Source organism: Pelodiscus sinensis, chromosome 24, assembly GCF_052426305.1.
Source record: "Pelodiscus sinensis isolate ZL-2025 chromosome 24, ASM5242630v1, whole genome shotgun sequence".
Lineage (NCBI taxonomy): Eukaryota > Metazoa > Chordata > Testudines > Trionychidae > Pelodiscus > Pelodiscus sinensis.
The window spans coordinates 13,915,044-13,929,738 of record NC_143075.1 but is presented as its reverse complement, the minus strand read 5'-3'; the positions used below and the strand labels follow the sequence as shown (position 1 = coordinate 13,929,738).

The 14,695-nt window shown below is 43.1% G+C and overlaps 1 protein-coding gene across 20 annotated transcripts in view; it reads right to left on the bottom strand.

Moving 5' to 3' along the window:
- Positions 1-230: 230 nt before the first annotated feature.
- The window catches only part of KIF1B (kinesin family member 1B), a 167,234-nt gene continuing 152,769 nt past the window's right edge, over positions 231-14,695 (bottom strand). For all 20 annotated transcript variants that reach the window (XM_075906752.2, XM_075906758.2, XM_075906755.2 and 17 more), the window contains 9 exons: positions 12,396-12,457; positions 11,041-11,186; positions 10,442-10,681; positions 9,296-9,367; positions 8,183-8,304; positions 7,334-7,483; positions 6,630-6,822; positions 5,778-5,896; positions 231-5,047 (listed from right to left, as the gene is read on the bottom strand). In XM_075906752.2, the coding sequence (XP_075762867.2) occupies positions 5,005-5,047; positions 5,778-5,896; positions 6,630-6,822; positions 7,334-7,483; positions 8,183-8,304; positions 9,296-9,367; positions 10,442-10,681; positions 11,041-11,186; positions 12,396-12,457 (1,147 nt within the window). In that variant the 3' untranslated portion in view covers positions 231-5,004. The remainder of the gene's footprint in view (positions 5,048-5,777; positions 5,897-6,629; positions 6,823-7,333; positions 7,484-8,182; positions 8,305-9,295; positions 9,368-10,441; positions 10,682-11,040; positions 11,187-12,395; positions 12,458-14,695) is intronic.

Genomic DNA, 14,695 nt, shown 5'->3' with positions numbered 1-14,695 from the left:
CAAATTTCAGTGACATCTTTAAGGAGCTCTTGGTCACCTGTGATAGCCACCCGGTCTATTATGGTTAGCAACTTGTACACTGAAAGTGGGTGAATAAGTAGAACTGCCACCCGGCAGCTCTGTATTCCTTGAGTGGGCTTGTTCAGATCAGAGCTCAACAACTCTCTGGGATCAAGCCAAGAAACTTACAGTAAAAAAATAGGAAGTGGAAAAAAAAGCAGCACACACCATGCCTGCTAATGCACTCTTTGTACCTTTATTGTTTCACCTCGTTCACTAACAGTTCCAGTGGTGCAAGGTTACCATACACAGTTAGATATCTGCATTGCACACCTAAGGCTATACAGCAAATGGATCAGAATTAGTACAAATACATGAACTATATTTACATTCTGTATACTCAAGCTCCAAACCTCAGATATATTTACAAAATAAAACATGAGAATGAAAATCTGAAATTAATAATGTACAGTGTTGCTGATGCACTCCTTTGCTGGGATGAGCTCAGTCTGCAGAGATTTGTTCAAGAAGGCTACTTATGCTATAGTGTCTACCATGTGTAGAGGACTTTAATAGGGAGATGGAAACAATGGTTAAACAGATATTTCAGTGCGACAGCATTTCTAATGTCTATAGTCAAGATTCACAGACTACATATGGAGTATGCGGCTCTGAACAAGCAAAGTGAAATTAAGACCCCATCCTGAGAAGTGCTGAGCAACCTAAACTCCCCAGTTCCCACCACTTGGTTTGAACAGGAGCTCTAGGGGTAGCTCAGTACCTCAGGTAGGCCATTAATTTGGCAACATTTAAAACAGAGGAGCTATAATCCTTCAAGACCAACGAGTATGAGTGCACAGCTTCTCTCACTGCTTGAAACAAATTTAAAATTAATATTGACACAAGGTTAAGGAACTTGTTTAGTGTTAGACTATTTTTGGGCTCCAATACATAAATGGCCTTCTGAACAAAAATCTCTCATTTCTGGTCTCAAACAGCTGATGTTTCTGTTTAACAAGGAAGCACAAAATTAATACATTCCTGCTACATACAGTACAGTTCAGACCACAGACAGGGTAATTAGCCACAATGGAGAGATGCAACACACACAAGTTAGAGTCCCATTTAAATACATTCTGCAAACCTTCCAGGAGCAGCAGCATTAGTATCCTTCATTTATGTAGCAACTAACAACTGCATCTTTAACAAAAGGAAAAAAATGAAAATAATACAACTAACACAAACTGATGCTGCATAAGTACCAGAGTGATGCATAGGCAGTATTAGTTGCTGAGTAGCAGCAGGTTCTATATCCAGGATAATGCTCTCTTCCTTATCGAATGTGCAATTAATTACAGATGTATAAATATACATTACATAAAATTAAATATCCCTGTAAATTAGATATCAAGCAGCAGAAAGTAAAGTCTTTGCTTTGAAAACACCTCACTGAACAAGTAGTAAGGATTTTCAGCATGGCTATGACAAACCTTCCCAATGATTTGGAAATCCTCTCCCTTCCCTTCTGCATCCCAAAATGAAGGATTCTGTTTAAAAAAATCTTAAAGTGCATCTCTAAAATACAGTACCAATTCTTGTAAAAATAAAATGGCTTGTGGAACTTAAACATTAGTGTCATATTTTCACTGGCCTTTGGGTAATTTCTTCCCTTATTTAAGTTAAAAACCCAAACTGGAGATATGTCTGAATCTTCCTCCACAGGACATCCTTTAGGATCCGCACCCATGTTCAGAAGGTTGGCTGGCCCTTGACATGGTGCCCGGTTCTCAGCAGCAAGTCCCAAGAGCTGACTGACTCCAGGGCTGGCTGCATGCAGGCAAATCACTATAATAGCTCTTTTGTATTTTTAAAATTCAGGAGGGGTGACAGTTTTCCCTGCCTCATCTATTTTTTTTTCCATGTTAAACTCTTTGAGCTAAATCAGGAAGCCTGTACAAAAATATGAATTTCTATTCATTTAAAAAAAAATCTGCTTCCAACTTTTAAGAGCCAAGGAACACTGCCATTCCAGAACACAGCTCAATTTCCTAGTCTCTCTCATTGGTGACTCCTGTTTGGTAGAGTTCAGCAGGGGCAGTACTACCTGCCAGTGTGATGTAAGAGAGACATTGAATGTTTTTACATTATGGGACCTTACAAAATGTAGAAACTTAAAAATAGAATTTTACACTTCCAACAACCTTTGATCCACATACAGATCAGGCCACCAGAAGTTGCCTGCAGTCCTCAAACACAGGAGAATGACATTTATGAAACCTTTGTAACATTTCCAGTTCTGTAGTAATAAGACAACCATCTGCCACCCCCGTTTCCTAAGGAGGGTCCTTTAGACATGTTTACATGTAATACCTATATTTATAATACAGTGTAGCTTTTCTTTTTTTTAGCTTCTGACCTATCCAAAGCAAAGACTTTGCAAACTAGTTTTGTTCTAGTTAAAAAAAAAAAAAAAAAAAAGTTCTCAGTGCGTTACATAATACCACCATCTAATCGCCTCCAGTTCTCAAACAGGTCCCATCTTTATTACCAATGGCAGCGGCAGCAGCAGCTGTGACTTAGTGCTTACAATTAACCTATAGTTCATTCTTAGAATAGTCCTGAAATCTGCTTAGCTCCAGCTCAGGGAACCCTCTTCCTGTACTAGCAGTCTTGGTTTCTGCACACACTGGAAGTGCATATTGTGTTTGTTACATAACAAAGTACATCACTGTGTTAAGGTCACACAATTAAAGAACAAAATGCTATAAACAAATGCAAACAAATGCTTTCTGTGTGATGCTCTTGGGCCCTAAGACCCCACTGCAGATTCCTGTTCTGGAAAGTGTTAGGGGAACACAAAAGAAGGGTGAGAGCTCACTGTTTAGATCACGCTCATGTAAGGTATAAAGACATGTCCTAGCAAGCATCAGTCTTCATCTTCCTGCTCCTTTTTTAACTAAGCTTTTAGGAGGTCTCATTATGCATTGCGCTTTGCAGCTTAAACAAAGCAGTGCATGAAGCTGGTATGAAGTTGCTCTATTGAGAATCCCTCAGGCATTTGGCCACAGAAACTCCAGCGGGTGGCACGATTAAGTGACAAGGAGTGATCTGAATGAAAACTACCTTCCGGAGGTGGAGTGATCAGAGTTTTGTGCATATGTGTAGGCTAGTGAAATAAACCCCTCTTGCCACTTCCACGGGCCAAAATTTCATGAGTACTCTGTACATCCCCACCCTCTAGGAGCTGCTAAAATATAATGAAGGGGTTTTAATGGATGCTAAAAAACTCCTCTTCAGCCACCAAGAAACCTAAGCTGGAAATTCATCTCCCAGAGAAAGGAAACTCACTGTGTCTTTGGAGGAAGAGCTGAAGGAGCGGGAGGGCAGGGATTTTGAGGTTTGTCTAAGAGACCCTATATCAAATTAGCAATAGCTGCCACTGTCCAGGGGATCTTACAACAGGCACTTGTTAGACACTGGTGACCAGGATTAAGAGTCTGCTTGGTCTCTCTTCCTATCCACAGAATTTAAATTGGAGGCAGCTGAAGAAAAGGAGGAGGAGAAAGGTGGTGGTGACATACAAACAGCAATGTGACTCTCCCCCCCCCCCCCCCCCCCCACCAAAGAGAAGCCAAAGCTTCCTCCCATCCTGGAGCATGCAGTGGCTGGGAAGTGCTGCCACCACTAAGTTTTTAAAAGGAGAGAGTGGAGAGAGGCTATTTCATCAGACTGAATGTTGTTTGAATTGGAGAAAGGAGGATAGTACCCATAAGGTGGGAGGCCCTCATTTCAGAGGTACTCCAAGAGTGCAGGCCAGATGCATTTTTCAGAGTAGCTTTCCAGGCCATCCTGGTTTCTCTTTTAGTCAAACAGGGAAGGGATAAGTCATGACTACAGTAACTTTCAAGACCAAAGAGTAAAGGGAAGCATCTCCCTACCCTTCTGGTTAATTCCTGTATATGCTCAAGAGAACTACCACGCAGGGATTTTAATACTTCACACTTTCCTTCATAAGCATCAGAAAAGGCTGAACCCTTCAAATTTCAGCATTTGCATCCAATGCAGTGACAACCTCCTTTCCCAACCAGGAGGGACATGGCCACATTGGCTGCACACAGTTACCAAAAACTCCACCTCCTCAGCTCAAAACAGGGGCAGAGAAGTGCTAATTGGGGGGAGGGGCTTTTTTTATTTTTAAGTGCCAATGTAGACCCCTATGGCAAAAGCTCACAGGGCAGTTTCTTCCAGGCTACTGCTACATCACTTATGCTCTGCTCCTGTTCTCCTCCCCTCAATCTAGACAATAAAAGACCTTGCTCTGAACTGCTCAACATCAACTCCTCCTCGATCTCCAAAATTAATTCAAATTCCTGGATATCTGGGTTCTGAGATTCAAGTCCAACCTGGATAGGTTAAGGTATCTTACAGGTCACCTCTCACAGGGGTGAGTGGGGATGTTACATGACAGGCAAGACTAAGAAAGCCTTGAGAGTAGTGACAGCTTCTGTCTTGGTAATGCTATGTTTAGACACTTAGAAGGAACCATATTTCCCTAGTGTAAGAATCTTGTCCTGAGGGCAGCATTGTGGTTACTGCAAAGTCACAAAATAAAGGAAAATGAAAAAGCATTTCAGACAGATAACATTGAGGACAGTGGTACAGACACCAAAGAGAGTCAGCTGGAATGGGAAACCAATAGTCTTAAGGAAAAAACAAAAAAAAAAACCACTTTTCTTTTTGAAGTTGTGTGATATTCACTGGATTTTTTTTTTTGTTTTTTTCCTTTTGTTTTGGCCACATGCTAATAGGATTCTCAACACATTTGAAAAATTAAAAGGGTAGTGTTAGAATAGCTAGAAAAAGTGCTGAAGAAGGTGGAGAGGGAGGGGAAGTTAGCCACAGGATTACATACAAGAGAAACCATCAAGAATCACAAAGAGAAATGAGAGGTAACACTTTATCTATCAGAAGGCGAGTTAGAACAGATGAGAACGTTACAGAGACTCAGTACTTCAGCAGACCTGTGCGTCTTCGGGCCAGTTTTGACCTGCACAAAACAAAGAAAAAAGGATTAGCTAGTTTGGCATTACATTCTGAGCCTCACTTTTCCTCTCTCCCTTTCGGTCTTTTGTTTCTTGTCTGCCCCACTCTGATGGGATTTTGCTTTTTTTTTTTTTAAACAGAAGTTTAAAAAAAGCGATAACTTAGAAACTGTACTTGCTTCCTCAAAGTCTTTGTGAGGGAGACAGGATCAGGTAGGAACTGTAGTTTAAGAACTCCTCTCTCTCTACACAGTACAGTTGGGTTTTCAATGAACACTTCAGTAAAATGGGAACTGAGTTTTTTTAAAATATTGTGTTATTGTGCCTTTAAGGGAGAGTCTGTAGCCCAGCTGACAAGGCACTTTTGACATGGGCTAGAATACAGGGACTCTGGGAGAAAACCAGCAAGGGGGAGGGTTCTACCAGCAGTGAGTGGTGGAAAGTTCAGGAGATCAAAGGCCATTTTAAGCTCTTCATGACCACGCTATACGCAGCATTGTGGGTATATTTAAATTCAATTTGTCTGCTCACCAGTTTCTTACCAGATAGCATCCACTGCACTTTCTAGGCTTTAGGGCTGGCTTTTTTCCACACCAGTAGACTGAGTGCTCAGTAGAATTGTTCCCCCATCTCCTCAGAGCAAATATGCAAAACAATGTGACAGGCTGCCTGCTCACATCTCACTAACTACATCTCTGCTCTGCAGTGTCTGCTCACTCAGGGGCTGCCTCTTACCGTATTGTGCCGGCAAGAAGAGGGTTGAAGGCGTATAACCAGTCGTTCATATCTTTGTCATTGATGGCCTGGAGCAGGACCCCACGGTGCTTTGTGCACACAGCAAAGGTGTTGGGTGTCTGAAATATTTAAAAAGACAGTTCTCACTCAGGTAACCAAGCTTGTCGGTGCAGAGACTAGATACACATTGGGCTAACCCCTTCATTGCCATAGGAACATGCCATTCCCAGCAGGAGTTTCCTGGGAGGTTTTCAGACAACCGACAGGACCTATTTTCTTTCCTCCAGGTTGCATTAAGTGTGCTCAGTATATTGCTCAGCCCCAAGGCTGGGAACAAGAGCATATTCAGAAATACTCGTGAACCCAGATTCTTTGGCAATATCTTTGGAGCAAGGATAGTCTTTTTGTTGTGCGTATACACAGCACCTAACACAGTGGGGTCTAAGTCTTGGCATCTTAGTGCTACAATAATGCAAATAAAGCTGCTGCAGTAAATCAGTTTAGAGTAGTCAATATAATATGCATGTAAGGGACTAGAGAAATCAGGGGACTGGGAAAGGGACACAGCCTTAAACCTCTTAGTCTGAATCCTGCCCAGACAGGTGGTGACTGATAGTCTCAGTGCAGCTCCCTGCACCACCACTGTGCTAAATGGAAGCGTTGTTGGCAGCTACAGCAGGAGCACTAATGGCTGAACTACTATTGAGATGGACCTCACTGAATCCTAGAGGTGATTATCCGGATCAGAAATCAGCCAGATTGGCAGGGCAGCATGGAGCAAGCTTACATCAGCATTCAGCTCCTGTTCTGTGACTAAACAAAGGACTGAAGTTCCCAGGCACTTTGACTGACCTTCACCATTGCCTGCTGATCCTCACTGTACTCCACCTGAGCTGTGGACAGGTTTATGATCCCCCTCTCCACAGGATCTTTGTCACTGTTGTAAATAAAGACGTACGGACGACGGACTATCACGAAGTGCTTAGCCCAAGAGCTGGAGAGTGGTTCCTTGAAGTGGAGGTACCCCTTCTTTGAGACCACAGAGCTGAAGAAACAAAGGGGAAATGTACTGATCCAAGAAAGAAAAAGTGACCCAGTCAGTGCTAGAATGGCCCAGTAACAGAGTGAAATGGCAATAAGGCTGTAGGCCCACTGCTCTGTTCCTACAAGTCCCGACTCCCACTCTAGCCAATGGCAGTTTCTTCAGCGGAAAGCTTAACCCCATCTCCCCCTTGCAAAAGGACACCTAGCTGTGCACGCAGGACCAGTGATGCAAAGAGAGCTATGCTTCAGTAATATGGATACAGGTCAGACTCTACAGCCAAACTAGTTCACTACATGAAGCATTTGAAGGACTGAGCACTATGGACACAGCTCTCCCTCTATGCTGCTAGTAGCTTCTAAGCATCTCACAAGCTTCTGCTTCAGTGCTGCCAGGAGAAACCTTGGTAGCTGCTGTGGTTGTCTTCTTAAAATGAGGCAGGGCAAACTGGAAACCCAAGAAGCCCCTGTTTTAAAGAGCACAGGAAAGTCTCTGACTGCAGCAGTTGACTTACCCAGGTCTGATTTCCTCAATATCTGGAACAAGGTTCAGAAATTCATTCTTTCCAGCTCTGGCCAGGAAGGAGGTTTCGACTATTGGAACCAGCTGGAATTGTTCCAACTCTGGACAGGGGCTGGAGGCACGGGAATTTGCTTCTGGAGTCCTTTTAAAAATGAAGGAGAAAAGCAATCACTAGAAAGCACCTGGTTGTGACAGCAGTACTGAAAGTATTTCTGAAGCCTGTCTTTTCCCATAAGACAGTCTTCTGTTCTGCCATGAGCCTGATCCACCTGTTTCAGAATGATTATATGCCATGGCCATTGAAAGCCTTTTGTACAAACTTCCAAAACTCTTACCACGAGCCTGAGGCTCCAACTCAGAACACAGAACCCACCCGTAGGTTGCTTCAAACAGTTTCTTCCTTGCATCTCTCTCCAAACACTGTCTACAACATTGAACAGCTGTGCCCAGATTATAGCTGGGCAGATATTAGGAGTGCACTTTCTGGTCAGCACTACTCTGAGGACGAAGGAGCAAAGAAAACACCGAATGGTCCTTCAATGAGAAGTGATTTCCAGTTTTATCTAATACATCCTTCATAACTATGAGAAACCAAGCAATAGAGATCACTCGCCAAATTGACCTATCAGGATCGGTTCTGAACTACAGGAGGTTTTACATGCTAAAGATGCAGGGGTGTTCATAACACACAGTCATTTCACATTACTGCCTCTTTATGATGAGAAAAAAAGATGAAGACAGTACATTCATAGAAGAGAGCAAGAGAGAGAATAAGGAAGCATAGTTAGGAAAGAGATGATTTGTTTAAGATCTGGTTTGTTCCTCCCCCATCTCTACTTACTTCTGATCCACTGAATTGCATCTTGAATCTGCCAGAGAGGGACAAGTAGAAGAAGGTGTGAGTGTGGCACTGCTGAAACTGGACACTGATGGGTCCCGCCCAATTGGAGAGATATCAGACAGCTACAGGAACACACAAAATAGTGCAGAATGAGATTTTTGTAGTCGGTACCTGTCACCTTAATAGGATTACACTGCATTTGAGTATCTAGAATTAAGAGCTGAGCGCTCAGAAGAGTATTTCTACAAATACTAATTACTCTATTAGATAAACACCACAACATCCATGCTTTTGCAACCAATCCCTCTTTATAGAAATCGCCTTGTCTGAAACAGATATGGTAGCACTTCTCTGGGCACTCTCTGACAATATGGTAGACATCTGATGATCTGCATACAGAATCCCTTAATGCAACACGGGGTGGTCAGTTTTGTAACATCCAATTAATTTCTTTATGGTCATTTGTGTCTAAAGTCTAAGTTCTCAAACGAGTTGTTCAGTTTATCCTTTGTTGCTGGGAAACCAAGGAACATGATGAACACTCCATATGCCAGAATGTGAACTATTATTTAGGCTGGAGCATTAGTGGTAAGCCCAGAAAAGGCTTTAACTGCACCACTCAAATTGTTTTCCATAAGCTTTGGAAACTGGGGGCAGAGAGAGCCATTGAACACCACCCCAATAGACTGAAGTTAAATAAAATGGCTTGAGTCTAACGTAGATCGTATCATATTCAGCTATAACTCCAATCCCTTGTGAACTTAATGGCATGAAATCTTTACCGAAATAGGCCAACATTCCCTCTAATTTTTTTCATCTATGTGTGGAATACATTTTGTCATGTGCACTACCAACAGAAACATATGCTGCCAGTGCTCTGCTAATCAGCTGGGCAGCACTAGAATCTCTCCTGGGCAGCCGCCTAAGTGCTCAGTTTACAGGGAACACTGAAATAGGCAGCCTTTAAATACACAGTACCTAAAACTTAGAGAATATTTAGGGTCTTAAGACTCCAGCATATCAAACAAGGGGCAGAAAAGGTACTGCAGGGAAAAACAGACAGGATTAATGCTTGTTTGACTGCTGTCACAGCAAATACAGAAAGCTTCTTACCTTACAATCACTGATGCTGTTGTACACCTGGTTATAGTCACGGTTGAAAGTGTGGGTAAGAAGCTGCAGGCACTGAAATAAAACAAAACATAACAGGTGATCCCAATTACACAACAGGTAATCAAAAGCCAATCAAGAATTAGTGAAGTACAGACTGTCCAAGACAGTGTAATGGTACCAACAAGAAGAATGGATGTCAGTCAATATATTTCCTGTGATTACACTACCCAACACTTCTATTGGCAGGAGCAGTAAGGGAAGGGGGGTTGGGTATGTCACTATCAGTGCAACACCCAAGTCATCTCTTAATTTTACGGATTGGAGACACCTACTGGCAGATTTGAGAGAACAGAAAATTTTGGTTATGCAGCTTGTTTAAACAAGGCTCTGTATGTGACAGAGCATATTTGCCACATAATACGAGGGGAATGAGTACAGAAAAAAAGAAAGAAAAGGACAGAAGACTAGTTTCTAGTTCCTAAAATCTCCTTGTAAGCCAGATATCCCCTAAACGGAGGATGACCTAGTAGAAGGTAGGGATTAAAATCCTGTTTAATTGGTTAACTGACAAAACATGGTGCTTAACTGGTTAACAAATCAAAGGGGAGGTAGGTGGAAGAGACATGCTCCAGCCCAGCTAGGCTGGAGCACCTCCCTCTACACACCCCCAGGCCCACCACAGGCAGGGGCTGCTCGAATCAGGCTGGAGCAACCTCTGCCTGTGGTGCCCTCCTTCCCCCCTCTTGCTGGGTTGGAGCTCCCCTGTCCAATGGGCTCCACAGGGCTGAAACAGCTTCCTGACTGTGGTGGGCACGGAGCTGCTCCAGCTCCCACTGGCTAACTTTTCACATCCCTAGTAGAAGGATTTCATATATCTAATGATTAAAACCAAAAAGGTACCAACTAAAAAACAAGAGCAGATCAGCTCATTGTTCCTCTTCCCCCACCTTGTAATTTGCCCCAGTTGGATCTGTGTGTCATTTCTATCTCATCTTTCCTGTAGTTCCCAAGTCAGGTAGGTGAAAAGCTTGTGTAGATCCCTGAGTTATCAAGCCCTAGATATTTCAACTGTTTCTTGTTATAACATCTTTACTGCATCTTGAGTGTCACAACCTGAACCTGTTCTGTTCTCTGGGCAGCCAGTACCTTGGTGGCAAGCTCTTTCTCCCTATCCACCAGGCTCTCGATGTCTGCAGAGTCATAGCCGCTGCTTTCACTGGGTGTGACAGCACTCTCAAAAGTGGTAGTGGAAATTTGGGAGGAGATGCTGGTCGAGGTGCTGAGGGTCCCACTGCTCAGACTGGGGGACAGTGAGTCACTCAAGGATTTGGGGATGCTGTCGCCAAGTTTCTCAAGTAGTAGCAAGAAATGCCGAGTCTTTTCCACCTGAGAATCAACAGAATTCAATATTAACTCATTGTCAAGAGCACAGGAATCCCCCTCTCACTCAACGGGATATCTCCCATAGTCTCATGAGATCCAGGAACAGACATAACTGGCAAGACTACCGAAGAGTTAATCACTGCTTTTGCTGAATGCATGGAGAGGTGATGCTGTTTTCACCAGCATGAACAGCTTCTCTGTACCCATCTAGTGGGGTCGCTACCCAAGGTTTAATCTTGCTGAAAATGCTAACAACAAATGTCCTTGTGAGGCCCTCCCAATTTGCAAGTTACAATCAGCATAAAAGGCTGCTGGAAGATGTAGTTTTGTCTTGCTCTTTCCCCCTTTTTCCCTTTGTGTACCTCATGCAGCTGTTCCAGCTTCTCCAGTTCCCACTGATGCTCTAGAATGAGGCTGTCACCACGGGGCCTCCAGCCTGCCAGGTTCTCTTCCCCACGGACATATGCCACAGAAGTATCCAGCACTTTCCTCCTCCTCCTCTGCATTCCTGAGGAGTCAAGTAGAGTAGTCCAGTTTAAGAACAGCAGAATGGGAAAAGATTTAATGTACAGTAACTGGCAGGGAACCCCCACCCTCAACTCAATTCAGAGTAGGTGAAATAATCAGGATTACATCAGCAGCAATGCCTTCTTCAGTCACACACACGTCAGGCCGGGGTTGGAGGAAGAGGATGGAATTATTTTAGTTCCAGCCTCTGCTGTAGATCAGCAATATTTTTTTTCCTTGACCTTCATAATTGCCTGAACCATGTTCAGTCCAATTCAAAAGAAACAGTTAAGTGCATTTTCCCCCAATGCCAGACAATCATTGACAGCCATTTAGCCTGAATCAGGTATTTGCAAGCTCTGAAATTCAATCCTTAGTAAAGGGTAGAAGGAAAAAAAATCATGGAAAATTTCCCCTCACTCCATGACATGCTTCCCCAAGTCTCAACTTCACTAATTTGAAGGAGTTATCTAAGGTGCCTTTCTTTCCTGGAACTTGACACACTGCCTCTTAACTGGAGCTGTCCTCATTCAACTAGGTCATCTGTGCTGTCTACATATTTGGCCCCAATTTACAGGAGAACCAATGCGGTCAGGCTGTTTTTACACCATATTAATTCCCAATGGAAGTGTCCTTACAGCTTTCTTCTTCCTTTTGGTTAGGATTATCTTGGGCATTTCTATCATTAGTGTTAAAAAAAATTCACTCCATTTCTCACAGAAGCCAACTGAGCAGAGCTCGAAGTGTCTGAACAACAGATTGAGCCTGGAGAGATGAGGGTATTCCCAGCATTCAGGGATATGGATAAACAGAGTCAAGTCTCTGTGTGACATCCTACAGACAGGATGACAGGACTCCTGTAGAGATAAGCAGCTCCATAGGACTTGTACTGTGATTCAACTACATTGCTCAATTTCTTATGACACTTAGAGATAAAGCGTAAGGGAGTTTAAAATGTCTGAATTTAAGGATGCAGAGATGGACAGTTCCCTGAATATAGATCTAAAAATCAGAGAAGAGGTGGTTTAAGGTTTCCACAAGATAGTGCTGTTTGCTCCTGAGCTATGAAAGCATATCTGCACCATAGAGGAGCAATTTATTCCCTCTTGTCCACACAGATCAATTCTCTGCAGTTTGCCATCTGCCATAACCCACTCTTATGAACTCATACATACACCTATATTTGAATGAACATGTGGCTCCTGCTTACCTGGGCTTCCTGTGTCTGCCATTTTGCATAAACTCAGCTCATAGATTCCAGTTACTCGATTGCTGTTACAAAAACACCCAGAGAGGAAACTAGTTATATCTCAAGAAATAAATCAAGCTAAAGCACGTTGTCTCTGAAAAGATTTACATCTTTAAGATTCAGAGGATCCTTTGCTTTCAAAATAGAAATAAACTTGTAACTGAAAAGCAGAGACTCTTGTCCACTGTAAGCCTGGCAGATGAACCAGCCAGGCTGCCAGCTTCCCAGAGATAGTACTTTCGCTGTCTCCTGTCCTTCCCTGTTTCTAGCCCATTATACTTAGGAAGCTGTTGATTAAGCAAATTACAGTTTATAACCAATGTTCTCCACAAGCCAGCTGGAAAATATATTTCCCCTCCATTAAGACATCCAACTATCTTTCCAAAATTGGTTGTAGAGGCTAATCTGATGGACAGTCAGTTTGGTTTGTATTGAAGGAAACCTAATAAAGGAGGAGTATTTAATGCCCTCCAATTGAGCTAGGAACTGCCGCTAAGCAGGCTTTCAATGATGCCTCACAAAATACCAAGCTGCATTCTCCCTTTCAGTCTGTATATGAAAAAGGAGATGTTACTTAGCTGTACAGTAACGGCTCCACTGTACAGACTTGTGCTCTTGACTGGAGACCGTAAAACAGTGTTCAAGGGTCCACACCTGCAGAGAGCAGCTCCTAATGCTTTCCTATCAGCATGTATAGGGAAGTGCGGACAATACCATTCAGTACCTTCTTAACTGCAAAGCCGGAGACTCCACAACAGTGGGGAGGACAACAGGAGCTGGACCACTCATAAGGGCAAAACCCCTCTAAGAACTCAAGTTACTGTACAGGTGAGAAACCTCTTATATTTTGAGTATATGTCCTTGCAGGTGCTCCGCTGTAGGAGACTCCCAAACAATAACTTTATTGTGGGTGCTGAGGAAGAAGGTCTAAGACAGTTCAGAGGACTCTGTCATCAAACAATGCATCAGCTCTGGAACCAGATAAAGACAGCACAATGCCTGGCAAACACACAGATGAAGGACCAAGTTGCAGTCTGACAGATTTCTGCAATGCATACATCCTTCAGAGGGCTATAGATGTTGAGTGAGCCCTAATGGAGTGTGCTGTCACTGAGGTAATTGTACCCTGGCAGAATCATAGCATATTAATATGCAACCAGAGACTGTCTCAGCATAGAAATGGGCTGTTCCTTTGTTTGTTCCTTAAAAGATACAAATAGGCTGGGAGAGACATTGAAAGTTTTAGTCCTAATCAAGGATGAAGCCAAATACCCTCCTGACATCTAGTGTATGTAAGCTAGTTTCCTCCCTGGAACCAGTTTGACTGCTCCCAAGGACAAGAAGTGGGATAGTCTGTCTCCAAAAAGCAGAGCAAGATAGTAGAGTTGTACAGCAAAAGGTCTCAGTGCCCTCAACTAAGGTGTCAAAACGGTCTTAAAGGGAGGTGTAGATTGTAAGAAGGGGATGGTCCCTTTTTAAAGGTTTGAGCTCCTCAAAGGCTCAGAAGGTCTAGGAAAAAGTCTGGAGTGGGGGGCAGTGCATTGTCTGGAACAAACAATGCATTCTGAGATGTGCTAAAGCATCTTTTCATTGCCAGCACAAATTCCCAGTGAGCATAGCATTGTCCTTGAATCTTTCAGGTACGGAGAGAGGAGTTCAAAAGGGATGCTCTTCAGACTGGAGTCAAGATGTTCTTTGCATAACCACAGCAGTAGCAAGAATGCTTTTACAGTTAGTGGACCCTCAGGGATGAGGGACTGTTTGCTCTCATTGCAAGTGTCCAATCGAAAGCTCATGATACCATCTACGTGTTTAGTTTGAATGTAGGTGGGACTTTCAAACTGGGCCTTTAAAGCAAAGTATGATTTTAACCATTATTTTACATTTACACACTTTTTTTGGAAAAACATAAAAACCGAATAGTCTAGCAGCATCTTAAAGACTAACTAAACACATAGATGGTCTCAATGCCCTCAACTAAGATGTCAAAACGGTCTTAGAGGGAGATATAGATTGTAAGAAGGGGATGGTCCCTTTTTAAAGGCTCGAGCTCCTCAAAGGCTCAGAAGGTCTAGGAAAAAGTCTGGAGTGGGGGGCAGTGAACTGTCTGGAACAAACAATGCATTCAGTATCAGTGTTAGGAGGTGGGACCTTTGGAAGGCTTGTTTCGGCTACTGAAAGTACTAAGTGGCCAAATCGAGTGTGAGTGTCTGCATACAATTGGATGGCGCAGTGACGAGTGAAAGTGTGAGCAGAAGCCC